The sequence below is a fragment of the Euphorbia lathyris genome, chromosome 2 (assembly GCF_963576675.1).
Source record: "Euphorbia lathyris chromosome 2, ddEupLath1.1, whole genome shotgun sequence".
NCBI classification, from domain to species: Eukaryota; Viridiplantae; Streptophyta; class Magnoliopsida; order Malpighiales; family Euphorbiaceae; genus Euphorbia; species Euphorbia lathyris.
The window spans coordinates 51549010-51574794 of record NC_088911.1 but is presented as its reverse complement, the minus strand read 5'-3'; the positions used below and the strand labels follow the sequence as shown (position 1 = coordinate 51574794).

General features: G+C 33.8%; 3 protein-coding genes across 6 annotated transcripts; 2 read left to right on the top strand and 1 right to left on the bottom strand.

Moving 5' to 3' along the window:
* The first annotated feature begins 2252 nt into the window (after positions 1 to 2252).
* Positions 2253 to 3983, top strand: LOC136218172 (cytochrome P450 94A2-like). Its single transcript, XM_066004939.1, has one exon. The coding sequence runs from the start codon at positions 2288 to 2290 to the stop codon at positions 3794 to 3796; it is 1509 nt and encodes a 502-aa protein (XP_065861011.1). The 5' UTR covers positions 2253 to 2287; the 3' UTR covers positions 3797 to 3983.
* A 2146-nt stretch (positions 3984 to 6129) lies between these two features.
* Positions 6130 to 25403, bottom strand: LOC136218170 (uncharacterized). Of its 4 annotated transcripts, XR_010683668.1 has the most exons (6): positions 25041 to 25403; positions 20201 to 20317; positions 14310 to 15399; positions 13748 to 13873; positions 11847 to 11993; positions 6130 to 6710 (listed from the first exon to the last, which is right to left on the bottom strand). XR_010683668.1 is itself a non-coding variant. In XM_066004937.1 (2 exons), exon 2 carries the CDS (start codon positions 15378 to 15380, stop codon positions 14478 to 14480), a length of 903 nt encoding a protein of 300 aa, XP_065861009.1. In that variant the 5' UTR covers positions 15381 to 15399; positions 25041 to 25397; the 3' UTR covers positions 13995 to 14477. The 4 variants fall into 4 exon arrangements, 1 of the variants encoding a protein (XP_065861009.1); XR_010683666.1 differs by lacking the exon at positions 20201 to 20317 and having other exon boundaries at positions 6131 to 6710; positions 25041 to 25397; XR_010683667.1 differs by lacking the exons at positions 13748 to 13873; positions 20201 to 20317 and having other exon boundaries at positions 6132 to 6710; positions 25041 to 25397.
* On the top strand, positions 18382 to 19140 carry LOC136218171 (uncharacterized). Its single transcript, XM_066004938.1, has 2 exons — positions 18382 to 18781; positions 19120 to 19140. The coding sequence occupies exons 1-2, from the start codon at positions 18406 to 18408 to the stop codon at positions 19131 to 19133; spliced, it is 390 nt and encodes a 129-aa protein (XP_065861010.1). The 5' UTR covers positions 18382 to 18405; the 3' UTR covers positions 19134 to 19140.
* Positions 25404 to 25785: the final 382 nt, after the last annotated feature.

The window sequence follows — 25785 nt, the reverse complement described above, 5'->3', positions numbered from 1 at the left end:
AGGCGTAGGGCTATCACGCCCGACCACACGGTGAAGCGTGATAGCCACAAGTCCGACCTCACGGTGGGGCGTGATAACCACACGTCCGCGTGTCGGGAGGGCAAAAAAAATTAGTCCGCTATTGAATTAAACCCGTAAATACCTGTTACGTAAAAAAAAATTAGTCCGCTGTTGAATTAAACCTGTAAAAAAATTAGTCCGCTATTGAATTAAACCCGTAAATACCTGAATTAACAAAATAAAAATTTAACTAAAATTAACAAAATAAAGATTTAGTTAAACTAAATTAAACAAAATAAAATTTACAACAACTAAACTTAACTAAAATTTACAAATAAAAATTTAGTTAAACTAAATTAAACAAACTAAAAATTACAAAAATTTAATTAAATTTAACTAAATTAAAAAAAGTAAATAAATAATTGCCCATATGCCACACGGGCGTATGGGCATCACGCCGTCACCATGGTGGGGGCGTATGAACATCACGCCGCACCACAGGTGACGGCGTATGAACATCACGATGTCGCCTATGGTGAGACGTGATGCTATCACGCCGTCACCTGTGGTGCGGCGTGATGTTCATACGCCCCCACCATGGTGACGGCGTGATGCCCACACGCCCCCATGTCCCGATTCTGATTTCGAATAACAGAAAAATCCGATGCAAAAAACGTCCAAAAAACATCAAAATCAAACGTGAATACGTATCATAGGTCCCTTTCGTTGATAAATTAGTCCGGATCCATGTTTTCGTTGATAAATTAATCCGGATTAGATTAAAGAGAGTTTAGGTTGTTTGAGAGGATTTGAAAATTGTAAAAATTGTCTAAAGGGTATTTTGGTCTTTTCATGGGGCAAGGGGTGGGAATTCATGGCTGGATATAGTAATTCACTTTGAATAATAAAATAATATCTATTGCTTTTTTCAAAATTTACGTTTCATTAGGAAAAAAAACAAAATTAAAACGTGAGAGTTGTGATGAAATCAGTTGACCGGAAAGGTTAAATTTATGTATAAGCCAACAATTTCTGATACATTCATTTCATGCATGTAACGTCTCTGACGAGCCAGTTGGTGATTCTGTATCTTCCTATATAACATCTCGCACCATTAATAAGTTCAGATCGTACCTAAAACGGCTGAGTTTGAATGATCTTTTAGACTCTGAAATTTAGGGTTTATTACCATATAATATAGGTTTAATGTATATTTACACCTTTGAACTTGGCATGTTTTGTCTATTGGCAACCTGAACTTTTAAAATAACCTATCACACACCTATAGTTGGCTTTAAAAACCTATTGCATACCTATAGTTGGCTTAAAAAACCTATTACACACCTATAGTTGGCTCATTCGGACCTCCTACACACAAAATCGTTGATCTTTCGTCTTTAACAAACGAGATGGTATGCGTGTTATAGAAAAAAAGAAAAGCGCGGGAGTTCGTTCGGTATGCCACCTCATCCGTCAAAGACGAAAAATCAACGATTTTGTGTATATGAGGTCCGAATGAGCCAACTATAGGTGTGTGATAAGTTTTTAAAGTCAACTATAGGTGTGCGGTAGGTTTTTAAAGACAACTATAAGTGTGTGATAAGTTATTTTAAAAGTTCAGGGTACCATTAGGCAAAACTTGACAAGTTGTATATATGCATTAAGCCTATAATATATTTTAGAATTTATAGTTTATATTTCTAAAAAAAAAGAATTTGTAGTTTATAATTTAAAATTTAGGATTTATTTTTTAGAACGTTGAGTTTATATACTTTGTTTTTGACAAAGTAAATATTACCTTGTGCAGTAGTGTTCACATTGACCTTAATAACCAGATGAATTTAGTTATTCACTGTTAGATCTAGTTTATTAGATCTTTGCCTTAGAATGCTTGGAATTTCCACATTGAGATTCTAATAAGTCTGGATCTGACGGTATACATGATCATTAACATCAAAACTGATTACTTTGTGTGTTTATATTATTCATATAAATAATTAGGTAAAAACTAATGTATATCACTATACTTAAAAGGTCATTTATGGGGTTTGCTGATGATTTACTTTATATGATGATTTAGATTTGCTGGTGTTATCAATATAATATAATGTTGAAAATGATTTTATTAATTTAATTAATTTTGATGTTAACAAACACCTGCAACACATGTAGTGTATTGAAGTGTAACTGACCCCAGGCTGGCAAAGCCCCCAAACTTTAGTATAAGAACTCATCAAAAACCATACTTGAATATATCATATACATACATACCCCTAAATATATAATCATGTCTAATATTTATCTTCTTTTCTCAGTCTTTCTTTTCCTTTTCTCATTAATTTTCATTATTATTTCCTCCAAATCTAAAACAACAATCTCTAATAATCTCCCAAAATCTTATCCGATAATCGGTTCTGCTATAGCTATAAAAAAACACTTCGATCGCCGAGTTCAATGGACATCTGATATTCTTCAGAAGTTACCATCTGCAACATTTGTCCTCCACAGGCCTCTCGGTCACCGCCAAATATTCACCGGGAATCCAGCAAATGTTCAGCACATTCTCAAGACTCACTTCCATATCTACCATAAAGGCCCTAACATGCACTACACCCTCTTTGATTTTCTGGGCAATGGCATCTTGAATGCCGATGGTGACACTTGGAAGTTTCAGCGCCAAATTGCTAGCCACGAATTCAACACCATGTCGTTGCGAAAATTCATCGAAACTGTCGTCGACACCGAACTCTCTCAACGATTGATTCCTATTCTTTCAGCTGCTGCTGCCAATGAAACAGTGCTTGATTTACAAGATATTTTCCAAAGATTTGCTTTTGATAATATATGTAAAATCGCTTTCGGATATGATCCTGAATATCTTTTACAATCTCTTCCTGTGGCTCCATTTGCCGAAGCTTTTGAAGAAACCATTAAGATAATTAGCGACAGATTCAATTGTGCGTTCCCTATAATATGGAAAATGAAGAAATTTTTTTGTATTGGATCTGAAAAACGTCTCAAGGAAATGATTCCTCTTGTGCGTGATTTAGCGACGAATATCGTCAAGGAAAAGAAGGCCGAACTGAAAAAGAACTCGTCTATCGAATCACTTGATATCTTATCACGACTTTTGAGCTCCGGCGTATCAGATGAGAATTTCGTTACAGACGTTGTAATTAGCTTCATATTAGCTGGTCGCGACACAACATCTGTAGCATTAACATGGTTCTTCTGGTTAATATCTTGTCACCAAAAAATAGAATCCACCGTACTTGAAGAAATTAGTGACAAATCAGAGGATCCGATTTTCGAAGAAGTGAAGGATATGGTTTATACTCATGCTTGTTTGTGTGAAACCATGAGACTGTACCCTCCAGTACCTGTAGACAACAAAATGGCAAAAGGCGACGACATATTTCCCGACGGAACTCAGGTAAAGAAGGGGACTAGGGTGACGTATCATCCATATGCGATGGGAAGGATGGAGGCTCTTTGGGGTCCAGACTGGGCTGAATTTATGCCAGAAAGGTGGTTGGTTAAAGATGAAGCAAATAATAAGAAATGGAATTTCGTCGCTAAAGACCCGTACTCTTATCCAGTTTTTCAGGCGGGGCCGAGGGTTTGCTTGGGGAAGGAAATGGCATTTTTGCAGATGAAAAGGGTAGTTGCCGGAGTTTTAAGTAGGTTTGAGGTGGTGCCAGCCGCTGATAGTGGTGAAAAACCAGTTTATATAGCCTACCTCACCAGTAAAATGGAAGGTGGATTTCCTGTCAGAATTAAGGAAAGAGCCAAGTAAAATATTAGTCTCTTAGATTATATTTGATCGGTCCAAAGATGCAATTATGAAATCGTAATTCAATTCAATAATAGATTCATGAAAAAAGGACCAAACCCCCAATTATTATCTATCAATTCAATTAGTTTGAGTGGAATAATTTATAAAGATATTCAGTTGTGTATTATTTATGATTTAGTTTTATGAACTAATGTGTTTTATTAACATACATTACCTTTTGCTGATTTTTTTATATATAGAGAAATTATAAATTTAAACAAATCACAATATTAATATAATTATTGATTTTTAGAAAATAAACTTAAATATTATGATTTTTTGTCAAAAACGAAGTAAACATAGTCTCTACTATTCTCATTTATAGAACAATTTATTAAATTAAAACTTTGTTTATATATCTCGACTTGATTTACCTTTCACTGGTTAATTAATAGGGGTATATAGGAAAAAATTATATATATTGAAAACTTAAATGGATAAATATTATAGAACAATAAAAAAAATAGAGTATGATGATAGATTTTATGTTGGAGATTCTAAAAATCACTACAAAGAGCAAAAAGAACCCATAAAAAACACAAAACAACAATATATTCCTCGTTAATCTAAATCTGTAGAAAGACACTGCAATCCAAACTTCATCCTTTAGACCATTCCGAATATTCGGATCTGAGTCACTTTTTTGTTGCAACTACGTAGATTTATTGATCTACGGATAAGATAAACCATTTCCGCTTTTGCTAAATCCGAAAAAAGCATAAACGACAGAATAATAGAGAGCAGATACAATCAGACGGATAAAGAGTTTCGAAGAAATATATGAACACAAACTAAAAAATCAATAAAAAAATTACAAAAATCTAACCCGGTGTGAGGAGGAAGAAGGAAGATCCTTCATCCTCCTCAAAATTGATCAACAAAATAGGAAGATTGACAGAAAAAATGGAATGAAAGAGGAAGAAGAAATGAGTTTTTTTTCGGTTTCTGCAGAGGATTTGAGCAGTTAGAAAAAACTTTTTATGTATATATTAATATGTTGTTGAGTGTAAAAAGAAAAAGTAATTTCAGCAAGTTAACTTAAAAATGAAATTATTATCTGAAAGAATAGAGTAGTTAACTAAATCAATCAATAAAAGATGTAATTATTAGATGAGATAAACATTATTGAGACTTTAATTAATAGTACACATTATTGATTTATAAAGTCAACTGCTAAATACCGTCCTCAAATTATTTATCACCGCCTCTTTTGGACTTTTTTGCCCTTCTCATAATTTTGATAAAGAACTGAAAATTCTCTCTCCAAAATCATAAACCCGAACAACAATAATTGATATTATGAAAATAATTGATATGTGACAAAAAAACTCATGAAAATAATACATATATTTTATGACGATTTTGCATTTTTCGTCACAAAAATAGGAGAATTTTTCATTTTTCGTCACAAAAAATTGAATGATTTAGTATTTTTCGTCACAAAAATAATACCACCCGACTCATGATGGGAACGGATGCGGCGTACCGCCCGACTCATGGTGGGAACATATGCGGCATACCGTTTGACCCATGGCGGGAACGGATGCGGCATACCGCTCGACCCATGGTGCACTACACCATATATGGCTTACTGCAACAACCACAATAGGTTGCATTAGGAGCCTAAAAGTGTTACAATAAGCCAAAAAATGGGTTAAAGCAACACTTTTGGTCATTCTAAAAGCGTTGGTAAATTCACCATTGCCTTTGCTATCGAAGGCAACCGTTACTTATCAAATGCAACACCACAAAAACCGTTGCCAATTTTTACAACAAAGGCAACGAAATATCGCATAATATAAAAGGCAACGTTTTTTTGAATCCAAAAGCAACACTTTTAAAATAACAAAGATGTTGCCTTTGTTAAGCAAATGCAACATTCGTAATTTGTTGCAACACTTGTTTTCAATGAAATGCAACACATTTTGAACAAAAAGCAACACAATATTTGCTTACAAACCAACGGTTGTTTAGATTAAAGGCAATGTTTCATAACCTATAACAACACTTTATATTTTACAAATGCAATGTTAGTTTTGAATTATATTGTCTAAAACAACGCTTTTTTGTCAACAAAAGCAATAATTTTTTTATAATAAAGGCAACATTTTATCATATAGCAACACTTTGTATTTTATAAATGCAATAATATTTTATTGTTAAAGCAACATTTTCTTATTCAAGAGCAACATTTTTCAGTTGTAATTGCAACGATGTTTGATGTAAATGCAACACATCTTATTATCAAAAAACAACGATTTATAATATGTAACGCAACACTTGTTGATCTAAAAGGCAATAGTTATCAAATAGATGGGAACATAACAGTTGTTTACAAAAAAAAGCCCAACTATCAATTAAAAGTACCTAAAATTAAAATTCAACAGTACAATAAGTATCTAACAACCATAAGCAAAAATAAGTCATTTTTCCTTCATCAATATGCTTATGAAGGAAAAGAGTCATTGGTATTTGGGGAAGCAACAATCCCATCCAAATTTAGATTCAATGTTGGATTCATTTGGACCAACCTTTGTATAATAGTGCCAACTTGTGCTTCCATGGTCTTTTTCATTTCATCTCTAACTTCAATCTTTACTTCATTCCTCATCTCCTCTCTAACTTCATTCCTCATCTCCTCTCTAACTTCATTCCTCATTTCCTCTCTAACTGCGGCTTTTATTTGTTCGATTGTCTCATCAGAAATGTTTTTCTTACTCATGGAAGCTGAAGATTCAGGAGTCTCTTTTCTTTTCTTTATGTGGCCTATCCTACCAACAAGCCATGAACGACCATGAGATGATGTTTCACCAAGTATTTCCTCAATTATCTGAGTGTTTTCGCCTCCAGATGATAACTTTTCTTCAAGCCTTGCCTATAATCCAAATAATAAAAATTCTTATTGAAGGAAATAATCTAAAGAAAATTGAACTTAAAGAATGATTAAAACCAATAAATGTTATCTTCAAACATCAATCAATATGAATGAAATGTAAATTATCCAATCATATAGTTTATGCTATAAGCACATGTACCTATTTTGACTCAAATAATTATTAACCTAGAAAAGAAATTAAATATAAACTATCAAATCATATTGCTTATACTATAAGCACTAGTACCAATCATATGGTATATACTTCAATTTCACCAATGAACTGTAATTTTTAGAGAACTATAATTTTACCAATCATATACTTTACAAATGAACTGTAAATTTCAGACAGGTTTCCCTATGGTGCAAACCAGGAACTTAGTGCCTAAATCTAAATATATCACTCAATTTACCACTTAAGTTATCATATGCAAAAATTATCACTCAAGTTAGAATCTAAATCTAAATATATATCCTTACACTTATTTTTTGAATACATCTAACAATGTGTAAGCTCTAAAATAAAAAAAAAACCAAAGTACAGACAAACAACTCATTTGCAGTTGTTGTTCAACATGAAAATCCAATTTACATGTGCTTTAGTTTTTTCATGTGAATATGACAAAGCAAAAAATTCAATACTCCTAAAATCCAATTTACATGTGCTTTAGCTTTTGCAGTTTCTGTTCAACCTTAAAATCAAATCTTTGAATAACAATTTGAATCAAAAAATTCAAGTAATCCTACTAGGTATAAAAAAAAATCATAACATACCTAAAGATGCTATTTAAGTAGTTATAAACTAGGAAATTAATTGATACGAATCAGCCAAATCGATTCGAATTAGTAATGTATAACAGTGAGGCAGCGATAAAGTATGTTGATGCCAAGGTATCTACCAAGTTTACACATTGCTGTACTTTTTATTTCGAAAATAACAAAAACATCACACTAGTATCATTTTCATAATTTCTAAAGATTGAACTAGAAAATGAACTAAAACGTTTCTATTTAAAGGCTTAACTTGGAAATCTGTTTTCTTTAATATATATTTTTACAGTATTTATGACCTTAGCAGCAACTGCCTTGCAGTAGTTGTTTCGAATTATCAAATAAAACATCAGAATGTATCAAATAGAAAAGCACAATGTAACAAACAAAGTAGCAATGTAGTGTTCAAGCAAACTCATATAAAAAATCAAATCTTTTGTAGTTTCTGTTCAACCTTAAATTCAAATCTTTGAATAACAATTTCAACCGAAAAATTCAAATAATCCTACTAGTTAACACTCATAAAAAGGGCGGCCCGGTCGCATTACGCGTCCCCGCTGAGCGAGGGTCCGGGGAGGGGTCCCACCACAAGGGTGTATTGGGGGCAAGCCTTCCCTTGCCAATTTAATTGGCAAGAGGCCGCTCCTAAGACTCGAACCCGTGACCTCTGGTCACACGACAACAACGTTTTACCGTTGCGCCAAGGCTCGCCCTCTTACTAGTTAACACTCATATAAAAAAAAAATCATAACATACCTAAAAATGCTATTTTAATTATATAACTGACTTACTATAAACTTCAACTTAGAAAAGTTATCACAACCACCAGGATACAATGGTTGTTTTCCATCCTCAAGAAGGTCATAAAATTTTTTTGCTTCAACATTTTTTCCGTATCTACCTCCACCTTCATTTTGTTCTGCTTCATCGCCTATATGCCTAAAAGTGTTATGTAGCATCGTATTCAAATCATCCCCAAAACTACTTTCCAAAGTATGATTAATCCCCTCAATGTCTCCACTTATATTTTCAGCCGCAACTTGATAAATCCAATCACATAAAATCGGATATGGACCATGCCATATTAGATGATCATATAATTCATTTCGAGAAAGCCATTTGCGATTGTAACATTTTTTACATGGGCACTTCAATTGGTCTCCGTCAGCATACTTAGCAAATGCATTATCAACAAATGACTTTATTCCATTTATATACTCCTCACTGTATTTAGGATTTTCCAACCAAATCTTATCATCTCGACCCATTACAAACAAAAACCACCTTATAAAAAATAAACTAGGAAATTAATTAATACGAATCAGTCAAATCGATTCAAACTAGTAATGTATAACAGTGAGTCAGCGATAAAGGATGTTGATGCCAAAGTATCTGCCAAGTTTACACATTGCTGTACTTTTTTGTTTTGAAAATAACAAAAATATCACACTAGCATCATTTTCATAATTTCTAAAGATTGAACGAGAAAATGATCTAAAACGTTTCTATTTAAAGACTTAACTTGTAAATCTGTTTTCTTCAATATATATTTTTACAGTATTTATGACCTTAGCAGTAGCTGCCTTGCAGTAGTTGTTTGGAATTATCAAATAAAATATCAGAATGTATCAAATAGAAAAGCATAATGTAATAAACAAAGTAGCAGTATAGTGTTCAAGCAAACTCTTGACACATGACATTGACGTGGCATTAAGTTGGTTAGTTTAACATTGTTGTACTTTAACCTCTAACACCTAATTCTTCATTTGTTAACTTTGGGAATTTAAAATGGGATTTGTTATTTTCTGCCAATGGGTATCATTAGCCTATCAATGCTAGTTTTTTTATTCCTAATTCATTGAATTATATGCCCACTTAGAGTAGTATATGTGCAAAATTAATTGGTTTATTTCTTCCATACGTATGATATTATTTTTGCAATTTATGGTAGTTGAATATGGGTTTTACATGATATTTATTGGGTTATTTTCTTTATGAGGACTATAAGCATATTTATGGGTTTTTATTAATTATTCTTAATCAAATGTGCTAGATAATCTTTGTAAAATCTTCTTGGTTCTTATTGTTACACCTTTAAAAAAAATAAGGGGGCCATACAGTGTTCGCAGCAAGTCTGCTGCTGGAAATGCGGTATGGACAGTATTATTGTTACACCTTTAAAAAATAAGGGGGCCATTCAGTGTTCGCAGCAAGTCTGCTGCTGGAAATGCAGTATGGACAGTATCCAGTTTATAATTTGAATTTTTTTTGTCCAGTAGCCCACCGCCCAGTCCACGTTTGAGATAATTCCCAAATTTTAGCCAGTTCAGGACCCAAACCCAGGCAGTCCAGAACCATCTTGCACCCATTTTTAGCAAACCAGTATTAAACCCAGACAGTTCAGAATTGAGTTTTAACACCTAAGTAACCATATTGTTGTACTCAAACATGCAATATATTGCATGTAAGTGTTAATGTGATTGAAATTTGTATTATATTATAAGGATAAGTACTAAAATAGGCCTATGGTGTTTGGAGAAGTATCAATTTAGGCTCTACGTATAAAATAGTACCAATATAGTCTTAACGTTTAAAAAAGGTTCCAATTTAGGCCTCGGTAACGGATTAGATACATCATTCCTATTACTTCGTTAAGTTCTGATTTCTTCCTCCACGTACAATTGACACAACTTAACGGAGTAATATCAATGACGTGTCTCATTTTGTTATCGAGGCCTAAATTGGTACCATTTTTTAAACGTTAAGTCTATATTGATGCTTTTTTGTACGTGGAGCCTAAATTGATACTTTCCAAAAAACTATAGACCTATTTTGATACCTTATCCCTATATTATATGTCAGTTTAATATTAATTAAATATTTTATTTCAATTAAGTTCATGAGACTATTCACTAATAACATTCAAAAATCAAACAATATCCTGAGAAACCAAAGTCATCAAAGCATTAGAATCTACCACAATCAAACCGAAAAAACTTTATATTGCAAACACCAATAACATATCCATTAACATCCTAATGAAAAGTTTAAAGTTCAAATTCAAATATTTCTAATAGATTAATACTCATATAGCAAGTCAAATTTCTAATAGATTAAACACAAGTTAATGATAATTGACAAATACTACTTAATTCACTAATAAGATTCAAAAATCAAACAATATCCTCAGAAATTAAAGTCAAATTTACCAGTGATAATCTTTCCAAGGGCCATAACATAACAGTCAATGGAAACTTGAAATTACAAACGCTAACAGTAAGGAATTGGTAACATCAGCACCAAAGCATTAGAATCTATCACAATGAAAACCTTCAAGGTCAAATTCAAAAATCAAACAATATCCTCAGAAATTAGAGTCCCAATAGGTTTTTTTATAAACAATATCCTCAGAAATTGAACTCCAATATTTGAAGTTTTAAAAAGTTTGCAGAAAATCTTCAAAACAGATCCAAAACCATAGGTTTTTATAAACAAAAACAGGAAATAGATCTGAATTCGAATCATGATCATGTTTACCATCCATGCAAGCGCCTGTGAAGGTTGATGGTGTACTCTCTGGTTACAACCTCTTCCTTCCTCCCCTTAGTCTTGTCCACCATTTTAAAGGATAATTACCAATAGAGAGAAAGAGAGAAGAAAGTCCTCTTTTGAGTTAGATTTTGAGTTAGATTTTGGAAGAAAGTCCCTATATTAGTGTAATAAATAGACAAATTAAATTTTGATTTATGTATATTATCATTCAAGTTAGGAATGACTTTCAAAAGAGGAAAGTTTCTCTCAACCAAATCCTGGAACACTTGGTCAAACAAGTTTTGATACCATGTCATGGAACTGTTTTAACAAATAAAAAGCATATACCCATCAGAGCTTCTCCACAAAATGCATAACAGCAACACTAGTTCCAATACATATAGAACCACTGCACCTAACGCCAATGCTACTCTTATTCTAATCCTTATTCTCCCTTTCTTCACATCAATTATAACAGAATCATCAACCTCTGCATCATTCCCTCTCTAACATTCCTCAACAAATAATTTTCTTGTAAATCAAGCACATAACAAACCATTCCAGAAAGCAAAATATCAATAAATCCAAATCCAACCAACACAAACAATATAGAAGATAATTTCGTAGCTGTGCTATTTGGGGTTATATCACCATATCCAATTGTGCACATTATTACACTACAAAAATACAAGGCATCAACAACAGGATGTGTTTCTCATGCAACAAAATCATCACGATTAAACCAATAAATCACCACACCAAATGACAAATAAAGTACCAAGAGAAGAACAGATTGGAAAACTATTGAGTGAGAATAAGAACATTAAAAAATACCTGCAACAGTAGAAATAGATCACCATGAGAAGGTCTGGGGCTATCACTGTTCTCAAAGACCCAACCCAGATGAACTGAAGTTTTTAGAAATAGATCACCCAGAGAAGGCTTGGGGCCTTCACCGCTCAAATACCCAACCTAGACGAACTGAAATTCAGAAGAGAAGGAACGCAGGCAGAGAAAAGGAAAGTAAATTTAGGGATTTTGTATCATAAAGAGAAAGAACGCACGCGCAGAGGAAAGGAAAGGAAAGTAAGTTTAGGGATTTTGGGGTTTCTTCCCGCTTCTAACTTTTAGTATTCCCGCTTCTTTTTAGTTTAGGGATTTAAGGGTTTCTTTGAGTATTTTTTTTTTATATATCTTTTTCTTGGTTTGTACTTTACCAATTAATTTAAAGAAATAACACTAATTTGCTTCCCCCAATTTTTACACTAATTTCACAAAATATAATATATTCCACATTTCTCTAGAAGGGTTCTTTCTAAGCCCATTGTTCCACATTTTTAGGGTATTGCTATTTACCGCCCTTAAATTCCTTACTACCGTCATCTTTTGACAATTTTACCCTTTGCATAATTTTTGATTCAAAATTTGAGAAAAAAAATTTGAGAGAAAAATTTAAAATTTGGCCTAAACGGATGCGGCATCCGTTCGGCCCATGGTGGGGGCGGACGCGGCACTCCGACCGACCCATGGCAAGAACAGATGGCGCATCCGCCCGGCCCATGGCAAGAGCGGATGCACCATCCGTTCTCACCATTGGTGGGGCGGAGTGCCACGTCCGCCCCCACCATGGGCCGAACGGATGCCGCATCCGTTTAGGCCAAATTTTGAATGTGCAAAATCGTAAAATTTTTAGTGACGAAAAATACTAAATCGTTCAATTTTTTATGACGAAAAATGCAAAATTCCCCAATTTTTTGTGACAAAAAATACAAAATCGTCATGAAAAATATGTATTATTTTCATGAGTTCTTTGATAAAAAAACATAAATTTTAATGTTTCCGACTCGTAATCGTCCATTTTCGTGGTTCAGGTTGTTACACATCAATTATTTTCATAATTTCAATTATTGTTTTTCGGGTTTATGATTTTGGAGAGAGAATTTTTAGTTTTTGATCAAAATTATGAGAAGGGCAAAAAAGTCCAAATGAAGGCGGTGATAGTAATTTGAGTGCGGTATTTAGCTGCTCACCATTTTTACTAATAAATCAACTTAAATTATTTATTGTAAGTCAAATAATTTTTATAGATAATTTCATAAAAAAAATTATGTTTTGACAATTAATTATTATAAATCAAGTTATAAATAGAAAAAAATTATTCCTTAAATTTTTTATCTTATTCTTATTTTTATTACTTTTTACTTTGATGGGAAATTGTAGAGCCAAAGTCATTTTTTTATTCTTTTATTTTTTGGAGGGAAATGGTAGAGCCAAAAAGTATGTGATATTTTAGGAAATTAATTAGTGTGAAATAACGCAACGTTATTTCCTTGATTAAATGTTGCTTTTTTTAATTATCAAGTTAAAAATGCAACGTTATTTATAAATATTGTGCAAACATTACCTTAGCTCAAATAAAACAACAAAAAAATATCAAAAACAACACTTTATCTAGAATCATTGCATTATACATTCATGAATAGTAGTAGTCAAATAAATTTAGCTAATGCAATGTTTTAAGGCATCACTTTCTAAAAAATGGTTGCAATATACAATATATGGTGTAGTGGTGGGAACGGATGCGGCATCCGTTCCCGCCATGAATTGAATGGTATGCCGCATCCGTTTAGGCTAAATTTTGAATTTTCTCTCAAATTTTCCAATTTTGAAATTTTTTTTATACCAAGGATAATGGAGATGGTGATAAATAATTTAGGGACGGTAAATAGTAATACCCTTTATAAATTATTGAGACTTTCAATCCAATAGTCACTAAAGATACTTCTGGAACTTCAACAAAGATTCCTATTTAAACTCAGCCGTGAAAGCCGAATTGTGAGGTGTTTATCTCCGCTTCCAACCTTCAAACACAATAATGGAATCTTATTCAATTAATTTGTGACCCGACACAAATAAAAAACTATTTCCTAATTAAACAATTTCAAAAGTCACAAATTCATTAATATAATTCCTTTCAATACAATAACAGCAAGCTTTAACTTTGAACAGGTAAAAGGACTACTAAAGTCGATTATTTGTTCAACCCATGTAAATTAAAAAACGAATGAATGAATTAGGTAATTAATTGTATTGAGTTAGAGAGAAAATTTGCTCTCAAATTACATATTGTTGACCAAATTGTATAAAAAAATTTGGATTTAGAAAGAGCCTAACATGAAAAAAAAAATAGAAATTTGGATCTAAGATAGTTAACAGGAGAAAAACATTAGAAATTTGGATTCAGTGGACCTAACAGGCAAAAGAAAAACTAGAAATTTGGATTTAGAAAGAGCGTACCACTTTTCAAGCCATCTTAGGGGTGCGAGCATGTCTTTAATATTTCTTAGATACAAGGGGGCCAGAACCACTGCTGATGAGATCAATTTATCAAATACTCAATCAAAAGTTCTAGGTCAAATGCCAAATCTATCAAACACATAATCAAAGTTCAATCAAATCGTCAATTTACTCATCTTCTCTTTTATCAAAATGCCATCTCATGTCACTTGCTGTTTTAGATGACATAAACAACCTTTGCAACCTTGGTTGTAGTGGAAAATGGCGTAGCACTTTCGGTGAAGCTCTATTACGCTTTGTATCACAAATGGAACACTTTTCAAGGTTAACATTCTCTTTCCAGAATAGCATGCAGTCGTTTTCACATGCTTCTATTTTCTCATAAGCAAAGCCTAGATCAGTAATCATCTTCCGTGCTTCATAATAATTCGATGGCACGTCAGCACCTTTGGGTAAAACATTCTTGAACATTTTAAGCATACTAGTAAAGGTTTTATTAGTCATTCCATCCATACATTTTATTTGGAACAACTTTAGAATGAACGATAATTTTGAGAATTCTTCACAACCAGGGTATAAAGTTTGTTGAGCATCTCTCATCAAAATTTCAAACATTTTTGCCTCTTTTGTATCCTTACTATAATCAGATACATTGACCTCGGTAGATTGTTGCTCATCATCAAATCTCTCATCTGAATCATTATTTGAGACTCCAAATTTTTTGTAGATCATCCTAAATATATCATCACTCTCACCATCTCCCAAATCAGTTCTACTTCTTTTTTGTGGGGGTTTATATTCTCCATGATAAATCCAACGAACATATTCTGATACAATTCCATTTAGTAACATATCACTATAAATTTCTTCACTTGATTTATGTCGAGTATTGTTGCACCGCTTACAAGGGCATGGTACCTTCTTATCCCCTTCCCCTATGTCACTACTTGTGTCTAAATCACCAAAAGCAAAATCTAAAAACTCTTTAACTCCATTTATATATAAATCATCCATCCTATCATCACATCTCATCCACTCTAACCTCTTGTTTTCAACATCTGAATTATCCATGTGATAAGAAGGTTTATAACTACAAGATGAGCAACAAGAACAAATTTAACTCAATTAAATAACACTAATAACTCAATTTTTGAAGTACATAATTATCTATCTAAATAAAAAAATTCACAATAGATATTGGAAATGTATTTAACTTTAATGTATAATGAAATAACTTAATTTAGTGAAGTTATCAATACACAAAACACAGTAGTAGTGAGAAGAGACAGTTTCTAGCAATTATATTTAATTTAGAGAATTTATTCTAAGCCTAGTTATACTTGTCATCAGGGGCGGATGTAGGGGGTCAAAGGGGGCATTTGCCCCCGCCCCCCCCCCCCCCCCCCCCCCCCCCTTCATCCCATTTAAAAAAAAAAAAATTAAATCCAAAATTAAGGGTTAAAGTGCAAAAATACCCCTAATATTTTGGGGCATGAGCAATTTTATTCCTAATGTTGGAAGCTAAGAACAATTTTACCCTAACATTGATAAATTTGGTCAATTTGAGAAATAATTCATCAAACTGTCTTCTCGGTTGTGAATAATAGTGTCTGAAATTGATCCAATTTATCAACGTTAGAGGTAAAATTGGTGCAAAATTACAAAATTGATATGCAATTGGTGCAAAATAAAGAAAAAAATGACTGTATTTTATAATAATGTCTGAAATTGATCCAATTTATCAACGTTAGGGATAAAAATTGCTATTGGCTACAAACATTAGGGGTAAAATTGCACCTGACCCAAAACGTTAGAGATATTTGATACGTAACAACCCGAGAATCCCAGAAATGGATGATTACAAGTCGGAAACATTATAATTTACGTTTTTTTATCAAAAAAATCATGAAAATAATGCATGACAATTGAACGATTTTGCATTTTTCGTCACCAAAAATTGAACAATTTTACATTTTTTGTCTAAAATTTTTTTACGTAGAATTTTGCCCCCCGCTCCCTCAAATCCTGGATTCGCCACTGCTTGTCATCACTAAATTCATTCTTTGCACCTGATCGAACAAGGTGCAAAGAATGAATTTAGTGATGACAAGTATAATCACTAATACCATTCAGAATTATGTTGAAAATGTACATAAAAATGATATTCTAAGCCTAGTTATATGTCTACTTAATAGTTAAGTGTGTCAATAAACTTTCCTACATCTACCAGCATTTCCAAGATTTAGTAACTAGTCCAAGTGCAAATTGAAATACAAGAATATAGGTAGTTACTTTCATAGATAACAAAGTGAAAAGTTAAATTTTCCTCTTCTTCAAAGAACTTACTAATTGAATGGAATAATAAATAAAAAGTGAAGTTAATCAAATAATGGTATTATCTTTCAAATCATGAGTTGGCTTGTTTAATCAAATGGTTATTCATTTTAACCATTATATGTTGATAATTTATCTTTCTAGTGACTGCCGCAACCGACCATTCTTTTTTTTTTTTATATATATAATTTAGCTTTGCAAATCACAATTAAGTTTTGTTTGCTTCTATACTTTTATTTAGGCTAAATAATAAATATGTTCATGGATAAAATTGTCATGAAGTGAGAGCTGAACTATAAACTATTAAGTGTAAATGTGTAAGTCATCAGACAAGAGAGATTGAGCATAAAACCCTTCTATTTAAATAGCAGCTCAAGTAGAGCAAAACTTCCTATTCTGAGGCTGTGAAGGCCGCTTAAGCCGTGTTATTTACTTATTTAATTCCTTAACTTTCTACCGTTTAAGCCACAATATTTACTTATTTAATTCCTTGACTTGATAGATAAATTGAGAATGATACCTCACTCCATACTGAGATTTGGGTGTTAATGGAGCGGTGATTCCTCGAAACCCGTGGGGATCCCAACCGATGAGGGCGTGGAATCACCTAACTGTTTGGAGGTTAGGGTGGGGTGTTAAGAAGAGTACACGAAGCAAATAAGAAGTAACAGAATTCAGTTAGTATAGCTAACAGAGTTAGGTGCAAAAGGATACCAGCTGTCACAATTTGTGTATACTAAATACCCTTTATATCCCCATTCTACTGTGTATATAAACGGAGTGTAACTGATGCAATTGATGAATGAAAATACATTCTTCATTCTGAATTTTACTTTAAACATGGTATCAGAGAGGGTTTATGATCAGACTGGGAAATTCTTGATCGATTTTTGACGGAATGCGTCCAAAGAAATCTCGATCGAAATCATACGCAGAGACTGTGCGTGATTCTCTTGTGAATTCAGAAATAGAAGATTCCGACGACGATTCCGGCAATATTTCACCTCGAAGTGTTCCAGAAATTCCCGATTCAATTCCTTCAACAACTCATCACAACATAGATCGGAGTTCAATTCCTCCGGTAACGATGACTACACCTCAACAGGTAACAAGCAATGACAACCCTAGCATGCTTTTGGTTTCTACTTTGTTGAATGGAAGTAATTACATCGCATGGAAACGAACAATGGTTTTGGCATTAAGTGCTAAGCGCAAGTTAAAATTCATTCAGAAGAATACTAAACCTGATGATGAAGGTTCGGATGAATATTCTAAGTGGAAATGGGATGATGATCTAGTTTTCTCTTGGATTCGCAACTCTCTCACTAAAGAATTGGCTGATGTGTTCTTGTTTGCCAAATCCTCTTTCTCTTTGTGGAAGGAGATTGAACAGAGATATGGTGAGAGTAATGGTCCCTTAATCTTTCAGTTAAGGAGGGAAATTAGTATTCTAACTCAAGGGAATCTCAGTCTTGTTGATTTTTTTAACAAAATCAAGAGAAAATGGGATGAATTAGCTGAAATCAAGCCTTTACTCAGTTGTACTTATGGAGAAGCGCCAAAGCAAGCTCAAGATCAACTTGAGGAAGAACATCTAATGCAATTTCTTTCTGGTCTTCATTGTGATTTTGATCATGTGCGTGAGAAGATACTTCTAATGGAACCACTTCCTGCAGTAAACAAGGCTTATTCCATGCTGATGAGAATTGAAAGGCAGAGGAGCATAGAAAGTGAGGTGAAAGAGGATTTTGTCAATGCTTCTATGTCTAAATCTCAAAACAAGAATGGCGGTAGAAAATCTAGTGGGAGTTATAATTCCAACCAGAATCGGAGTCAATCAAGTGATAACAGCAACAAAGATGAGAAGTTCTGTAAATATTGCAGGAAATCTGGGCACGAAAAGGCTGATTGCTTCAAACTTGTAGGATATCCGGATTGGTATAAAGGGAAGAAGAACAACAATCACAACCAGCATGCTTATATGTCAAAGGAAGAGTCCTCTCCACTAGTTGAAGCAGATTCTGACAGTGAAAAAGAAGAATCAATGCAAGTTTTGGTACAAAGAGAAGTTCAAAAGGCTTTAAGGAATAAGTCAGTGGCTGATAGCAGTAAGAATCATGAATTTTCTGCATTTGCTGGTATGAGTTCTGCAGGTAAAATTTCTAAATGCAAGTCAAAATTGTCAAACATTGAATTTGCTTGGATAATAGATTCTGGAGCAACCACGCATATGTCATTTGATGATAGTGTTATGCATAATGTGGTTAAATTGTCAAATGAGCACAGGAAAGTGTTCTTGCCCACAGGAGAGTCTCAGAATGTGTCCAAAAAAGGAGACATTGAACTTGGCAACAAATTTGTGTTGAGAAATGTGTTATATATGCCAGAGTTCCATTACCATTTGCTCTCTGTAGGGAAATTGTTGCAAGATCAGAATATTAGCATTAGATTTTTTGCTAAATACTGTATTTTGCAGGACCAAGCATCTGAAAGAATAATAGCCGTGGGATTCTTGCAAGAAGGACTTTATTTTCTCACAAGGAGATCTTTCAATAAAGAGGTAATAAAAGAATATGCTAGTTTTAGTAGTACAATAAATCATAGTTTGGTTGCCAAAGAACATGATGTTTCAAAGAATATGCAAATTTGGCGTCGAGGACACTTGTCTACTAGTAGTATGAAGCATGTAAAAGCTATACAAAATAAAGAAATAGTACAGATTTCTGATTTTGAGCATTGTGATGTATGCCTGAGGAGTAAAGCAGTGAGGCAATCATTTTGTAATAGCTCTACTAAATCAATAAAACTGTTTGAGTTGATTCATATGGATGTATGGGGCCCCTACAAACATGTTTCCTTAACTGGGGACAGATTTATATTGACAATTGTTGATGATTTTTCTAGAGCATTGTGGGTTGTGCTATTCAAATCCAAGGATCAAGTACCACGCTTGATTGAGAGTTATATAAGACTTGTACAAAATCAGGTTGACACAAACATTAAGACCATAAGGTCCGATAATGGTACAGAATTCACAAACCAGAATACTCAGGCATTGTTCAAGCAGTTGGGGATCATTCATCAAAGGTCATGTATTCATACTCCACAGCAAAATGGAACTGTGGAAAGGAGGCACAGAAGTTTAACTACAGTGGCAAGGGCATTATTGAAACAAGGAAGTTTAACTCAAAAGTTTTGGGGTGAGGCAATGCTTCATGCTGCCACTTTGATTAATTTGTACCCTACCAAGGTATTGAATTGGCAGACACCATACAAAGTACTATATGGAAAGGAGCCTGATTACACAAGATTAAAGGTTTTTGGGTGCACTGCATATGCAGTAAACACAGATGCAAAGAGAGGAAAATTTGAAGACAGGGCTTCCAAATATGTATACTTGGGAAGTTCACCTGGGCAGAAGGGATGGAAGTTGTATAATCTCAAGACACATAGCTTGTGTGTGTCAAGAGATGTTCACTTTGTTGAGAAAGATTTTAATTTTTCTAACAATTTTTCTTTTGTATTACCAGGATCACAACAGAACAATATAGGTTTACCTATATATGAAGATTCAAATGAAGAATCTCTCAGTCCTTTTCTTACAGAAAATGCAGATAATAGACATTCACCAACACTTCACCTTGATGTAGAGGATTCATCTTTGCCTGATGTACCTGTCCATCAAACACATCCATCAAGCAACATTATAGAAGGAGTGGAAGAGCAAGAAGCAAGTACCCAGAGTGATCATGAGACTGAACAACAACATCTAAGAAGGTCAAGCAGGAATGTGAAACCTCCAGCTTGGACTTCAGACTTTGTTACTCATGTTATCTACAATGATAACAATGTGGAGATGCCACCATTTACTAATAATCATGCTGTTTTTTTGAGCAACTTGGCTAAAATTCCAAAGCCTAGTTCTTATGCAGCAGCCATCAAAGATCCGAACTGGGTCAATGCTATGAAGATAGAACTGGAGGCATTAGAAAAGAATGGCACTTGGACAATGTGTTCTCTTCCAAAAGGTAAAAAGGCTATCTCTTCTATTACTTAAAGTGAAATACAAAGTAGATGGGAGTCTTGATAAGTATAAAGCAAGATTAGTAGCCAAGGGCTACAACCAGAAGTGGGATATAGACTATCATGACAGTTTTGCCCCAGTTGCAAAAGTAGTCACAGTTAGGTTGATAATTGCTTTAGCAGCACATTTTGGATGGGAAATATATCAGATAGATGTAAACAATGCATATCTGCATGGATACATCGAGGAAGAGTTGTATATGGAACCGTCTGAGGGGTATAATGCAAAGCCTGGAGAGGTTTGCAGACTTGTGAAGTCTATATATGGCTTGAAACAGGCTGGAAGACAGTGGAACAAGCAATTTACCAACACTTTGATAAGTTTTGGGTTCACTAGATCAGTCCATGATTATTGTATGTTCACCAAGAGGGTTGGGGAAGATTTCATAGTCTTGGTAGTATATGTGGATGACGTGTTAATAACAGGCACTTCCTTGAAGCTTATTACAGAAGTTAAAGATGCACTGCACAAAGCATTCACTATCAAGGATTTGGGTACTGCTAAGTATTTTCTAGGAGTAGAATTATCCAGATCAGAAAAGGGATTTGTATTGTCTCAGCAAAAATACATCATTGATATGATCAATGAAGCTGGTTTACAAAATGCAGAGGCAGTTTCAAGTCCTCTTCTAGCAGGAATAGATTTTGCAGAAGATAGTCCTCTAATAGATAATCATGAGCAATACAGGAGAATAATAGGGAAGCTACTATATCTGGGCTTCACCAGACCAGACATAAGCTACATAACTCAGCAACTGAGTCAGTTCTTGCAAAATCCAAGCAAGGTTCACTTCAATGATGCTATCCATGTTTTGAAATATCTCAAAGGAACTGCAAATATGGGGTTATTGTATCCTAAACAGTCCAGTTTATCTTTGAGAGCATTTTGTAAAAATGACTTTGATGAACAAGTTGTTAAAGATAAAGTAAGGATGACAGCCTTTAGTGATGCAGATTGGGCTCGATGCAAAGAGACTAGAAGGTCTGTTGGTGGATACTGTGTGTTCTTAGGGGATTGCTTAATCTCTTGGAAGGCAAAAAAATAACCAACAGTGAGTAAATCTTCTGCTGAAGCAGAATACAGGTCCATGGCAACTACTTCATGTGAAGTAAAATGGATTTCGTTCTTGTTAGGGGAGCTGAAGTTGAGAGTCGAGAAACCAATACCATTGCATTGTGATAATACAGCAGCAATACACATAGCTGAAAACCCAGTGTATCATGAAAGGACTAAACATCTGGATATAGATTGTCATATCATAAGGGAACATATACAAAGTGGTTTACTCAAAACCCCTTTCATACATTCTAAAGATCAACTAGCTGATGTTCTCACAAAACCTCTATCCTACAAGCAGATGTTGCCAGTCATTTTCAAAATGGGAATGGTTTTACTGCAGAAGATTTCTGAAGACAAAAGTAAGATCAAACTGAAGAATTGCTTTCGTGAGGAGGGAGTGTTAAGAAGAGTACACGAAGCAAATAAGAAGTAACATAATTCAGTTAGTATAGCTAACAGAGTTAGGTGCAAAAGGATACCAGCTGTCACAATTTGTGTATACTAAATACCCTTTATATCCCCATTCTACTATGTATATAAACGGAGTGTAACTGATGCAATTGATGAATGAAAATACATTCTTCATTCAGAATTTTACTTTAAACATGGGGGACATTTTATCCCCGAAACCTAAACGTGGACGGATGGGAATTACTATCTCCGAACACGGATCCTCGAACAACCCCGAAAATATTTCCGAAAAGATTCTCGAAAAATCCTCACAAACATTCCCAAATCTATATAAATATTAAAATATGGTATATATATATATATATATTAAAAAGTATATATCAATACTTATTTATAGTTAAGTTTTGTTGTTTTTTTCAAGTTACAGATTGAATAATTATTAAAAAAAAAGTTACATATTGAATAATCATAAAAAAAAACAAAGTTACAGATTAGATAATGAAATACCACATTACACTAATGAGTATCAAATTTAAAATCATAATCACATAACTAGTTGAGAAGCTTCTATTCAACTAATACGTAGAGCAAAAGGTAGACTTAATTGGTTGATATATATATACATAGATAAATATAAGAAAAACAATCATGGTGATTAACTATAAAAAGGCCCACTCATTGTGAAAAATTATGAGAGTATAAAATAAGGTGTATGTTCATGATTGAGCTTATAGGCATGGGCATCAGCTTTTCTCAGAGTTACTGTGTTGGTTGTACTAAAAAAGATCTGATTGAGGGTCAATTTAAATTCTCCACGTTAAAGCTGGCTTAAATTTCTTATTATTTGGCTATGAGCTCAGTCATGAAAATTAGGCAGATGCAATTGGAAAAAATCATGCGATGCAAACCATGCTAACTGAGAAATAGCCTAAGATAAGAGAAAAATAGACTAGAGGAGACTGGCCAAAAGTATCAGTTCAATTTGGCATTTCATCCTTGGTAAGGGTGTACACTAGCAATGAACCAGTAGTTGCATTTACATCACAAGATAGATGTGAAATGATCTTCAAAAGAAGTTCTATCCAAAGTGAGCAGAATACTTGCAGCGAGCAAGTTTGGGATGATGAATTGGTCTTAGCATGTTAGCACTTCCCTGCCATGCTATCAGATGTTTTCCTGTTTGATTTACTCGGTAGTTCAGTCAGGTTATCTGGGCTCCTAAATTCAAACTTCTCACTAGTAGAGGTAGGAGATAGGGTTAAGGTTTGAGTGTGCTAGTGCCTATTTCAACTTCTTAATAGCTAATGGAGCGAGGGGAATGATAATTATGAAGGAATTAGGAATGTTATATAAAGCACCAGGGAGCCTCTTTCTTAGCCCTATTCTCTCTTACCAAGTCGCTAGATCTTCTATCTATTCCATTAACCATCAAGCTAGGAATAATGCTTTCTCTTGTGCTGACAATGAACCCGACATTCTTTAGACCAAACGACATCACCTTGTAACAGAACATGCCCTCTTATCTGATATGGTGATAAAGGTTGTTTTCTCTCCGTCTTCCTCGACCATCTTGATCTGGTTATATCAATAGAAAAAGCATCCATAAAGGACAGCATCCCATGTCCACTATGCTATGAGTGATGCTGTTAGTATGCTTTTTTCAATCAAACGATTTCGCAGGTGGCAAAAGTTTGATACTTGTAGCTTTCAAAGAAAAAAGAGCAATTTTCCCTAACCTAAAGACTTCTCCAAGACAACATCTCATTCCTTCTTTCATGTAAAAGTCAGTCAATCTTATAAAGGAGCCCTGCCCCGCGTGTTAGCTAACCGATTTTCATTTTTATAGTATAGAAAGATCACCAACTAAGCTGGTAAGTTGACTGGACTAACTGGACTTAGCGGACTGAACACCTATTTAGCCCATATCTTGAAAGAGCTTAATAGGAATATCGGCTTGAGGAAAGACCCTAACAACGACTCAATATGTTGAAATAAAAAAATCAAGAACTCAATATACCAAAGATTTGGATTCACGGTCAAAATGATGCTTGTAGTCGGCAAACAAGATCAATTTAACCCAAATCAAAATTAAGATATCAACTGAAGCCTGAAGGTGGTAATATTTGACAATTGTTTTGGCTAATTTGTCAAATATTACAGTTTCGGGATTGATCAGATACCTAAACTTCAATTTGGGTTAAAAATTATCATATCTAACAACTTCAATGGTTATTTTAAGCTTAATTCCCGAACATTTCATGAACCATGGCTAAACTATGCCACTTTTCTAGTAATTTTCATAGCAGAAAATCAATAAATATTTGTACTTTGTTTTGTCTTATCTTGTCTACTTGAATATTCCAAAAGTTCAAAATCAAGGACTGGTATTTTATCGAGACATTCATTACATCTCTACAAAAAGGTAAATTAAAACACCAACAAATATTTTAAGCCCCTTGATCATTCTTAAAAATATATTCAACATAGATTCCATGAGAAATCTTCATAGCAGTTGATGCAGACACAACTTCAACAATTCCAACGTGAAGCTTTAAGCATACCTTATAGTAACTTTAACTACATTTTTACAAATCCTAATTTTTACATGGCCAATTTTGAATTATAAGAAGTTTTTCTTCAAACAGAGAAAACCTAATTCAAGATAAATAATCAATTGAATTCAAAATTAAACAAATTTATAAAATAAAGGAAAATCACAACACAAACCAAATTCAACTCATGAGAATTTAACCTAGCTGGTTGTCATAGTGGATTTAAGTTAAATTAGAGAATTCAATTAATCTTTTGGTTTTGAAAGAGTGCAGATGTGAAAGAAGACAAACCTAATCTTCTGATCACAAGCAACATAATGGAGAAATCGATTCAACTGAGCGATGACTATTTGCTGGCTGGATTGATGAGAGACAGGGCGGCGATCTCCTTGCTGGACAGTGAAAGAGAAACTTATGAGAGAGAGAGAGAGAGGGGGATGAAGTTAATTGTTAGATGGACTATGAGCAAGTGCATAATCGTGCTGATTCTTTTCTTTCTTCAATAGGGTAATTTCATTAATGGTGTACAATCTTTGCCTCATTTCACACTTTAGTGTACAACCTTAATTTTGTCCTAACATGGTGTACAGGAGGTAAAAATGACCGGTCAAATCTGACATGTCACCCTTTCAACTTATTTCTCACAAAATATGAGACTCATCTTATATTCAATTACCATTATACCCTCATCTTTTTTTTTTTCAGTTCTCTCTCTTCCCTTTCTTAATATTTTTCTCTCTTTTCTTCCAAATGAACCGTCTCCTCATCTTCCAATCCTAAATCCATCGACACATTCCATTGCAAAGAAAACCATCAATGTTCATCAAATGAAAGCCCAACCCGAAGATCGGTCTGAACTGTTGTACTGTAATCAAGGAAAAATACCAGATCTGTAAATTCTTTCTCTCTCTATCCTTTCTTTCTCTATCTTCCTGTTTCTCTCTCAACAATGCTATAATCGAGATCTCCTTCTAGATTTCCTGGATCTAAAAACGCTATGCTCATCAAGAGTCCAGTCCCGTAAATAACCACAACT